The 948-nt window shown below is 53.9% G+C and overlaps 1 protein-coding gene across 1 annotated transcript; it reads right to left on the bottom strand.

Annotated features, from left to right (window-relative positions):
• Nucleotides 1-6: 6 nt before the first annotated feature.
• Nucleotides 7-907, bottom strand: LOC111648761 (nerve growth factor-like; the record flags this gene model as incomplete). The annotated part of the gene is made up of 1 exon (XM_023398499.2): nt 7-907. A coding segment is annotated over exon 1 (611 nt), but the record flags the coding sequence as incomplete, so codon positions are not given.
• Nucleotides 908-948: the final 41 nt, after the last annotated feature.

Here is a 948-nt window from a genome sequence, read left to right as displayed (position 1 = left end):
ATGAGCCTCCAGGCCACCAGGTTTTTAAAGGAAGTCAGCGCTCGTACAAAAGTGTGTGAGTTGGTGCAGTAGGAGTTCCAGTGTCTCGCGTCGATCCCCAAACAGCCCGAGCCGCCTGAGCGAGCGCTGTGACACGTCGTCTCAAAGAAGTACTGCTTCTTGTTGACATTGTTGATATTCACATCTGGGAGCACTGTCACCTCGTTGCCTGAGATGTCCGTGGCCTTGGTCTTGTTGCCGACCCAGACGCTGATGCTCTCACACACCGAGTACACCCCGCGGTGCTGAGGCTGCCCTGTTCGCCTGCGGCTCCTTCTCCCGGCACCTTGCGACCCTGCCGCCGGCTCCGCATCAGGGGGCAGAGAGCTGAAGAGCACCCTGGGTGAGAGGTAGTGGCGCTTGGTGAAGAGTTTGGGGTCCACTGTGGGGATGGAGTCGGGGCTGTCGCCTGGATCCTGCTGCTGTGCCGTCGTGGCGTCACACGAGTCCCCTCTGATGGTGGCCACAGCCTGGGCACTGAAGAAGAGGAACAGGACCAGCACGGACGACCTCATGGGCACACAACCTAAGGGTGTCAGCAAGCACAGAAAACATCTGTCACTGTAGTGTAACCACATGGTGACGGGGCCTCGGACTGGTATGTTGAATACTGCAATAACTGGTTTTCTGGGCACTTGAGGGCACTGGGAACAAACTAGGAGCAGAACACTGACATGTTATCACCTTTAAAGTGATGTAGTGAACTTCTTACCAAACACTTCACATCTAGCTCATAGGGAGCAGCATTGGTATTCATTTAGAGTCAAGTTTCAAGCCATCAGTGAACGCAAGTCCAGTATTTTCTCCATTTAGCTCTGTCTTTGATCTCAACCAGCTCCTGAGGGAAACTGAACCACAACAATGAAGTTGCAGGTCAGAAAACCGACGCAATGAGCTGAAAGTTGCTGT

Source organism: Seriola lalandi, unplaced genomic scaffold (genome assembly GCF_002814215.2).
Source record: "Seriola lalandi dorsalis isolate HSWRI2012SDOR001 ecotype SW California unplaced genomic scaffold, Sedor1 jcf7180002046994, whole genome shotgun sequence".
Lineage (NCBI taxonomy): Eukaryota > Metazoa > Chordata > Actinopteri > Carangiformes > Carangidae > Seriola > Seriola lalandi.
The sequence above is the reverse complement of the archived record's forward strand: the minus strand, read 5'-3'. Positions and strand labels throughout refer to the sequence as shown.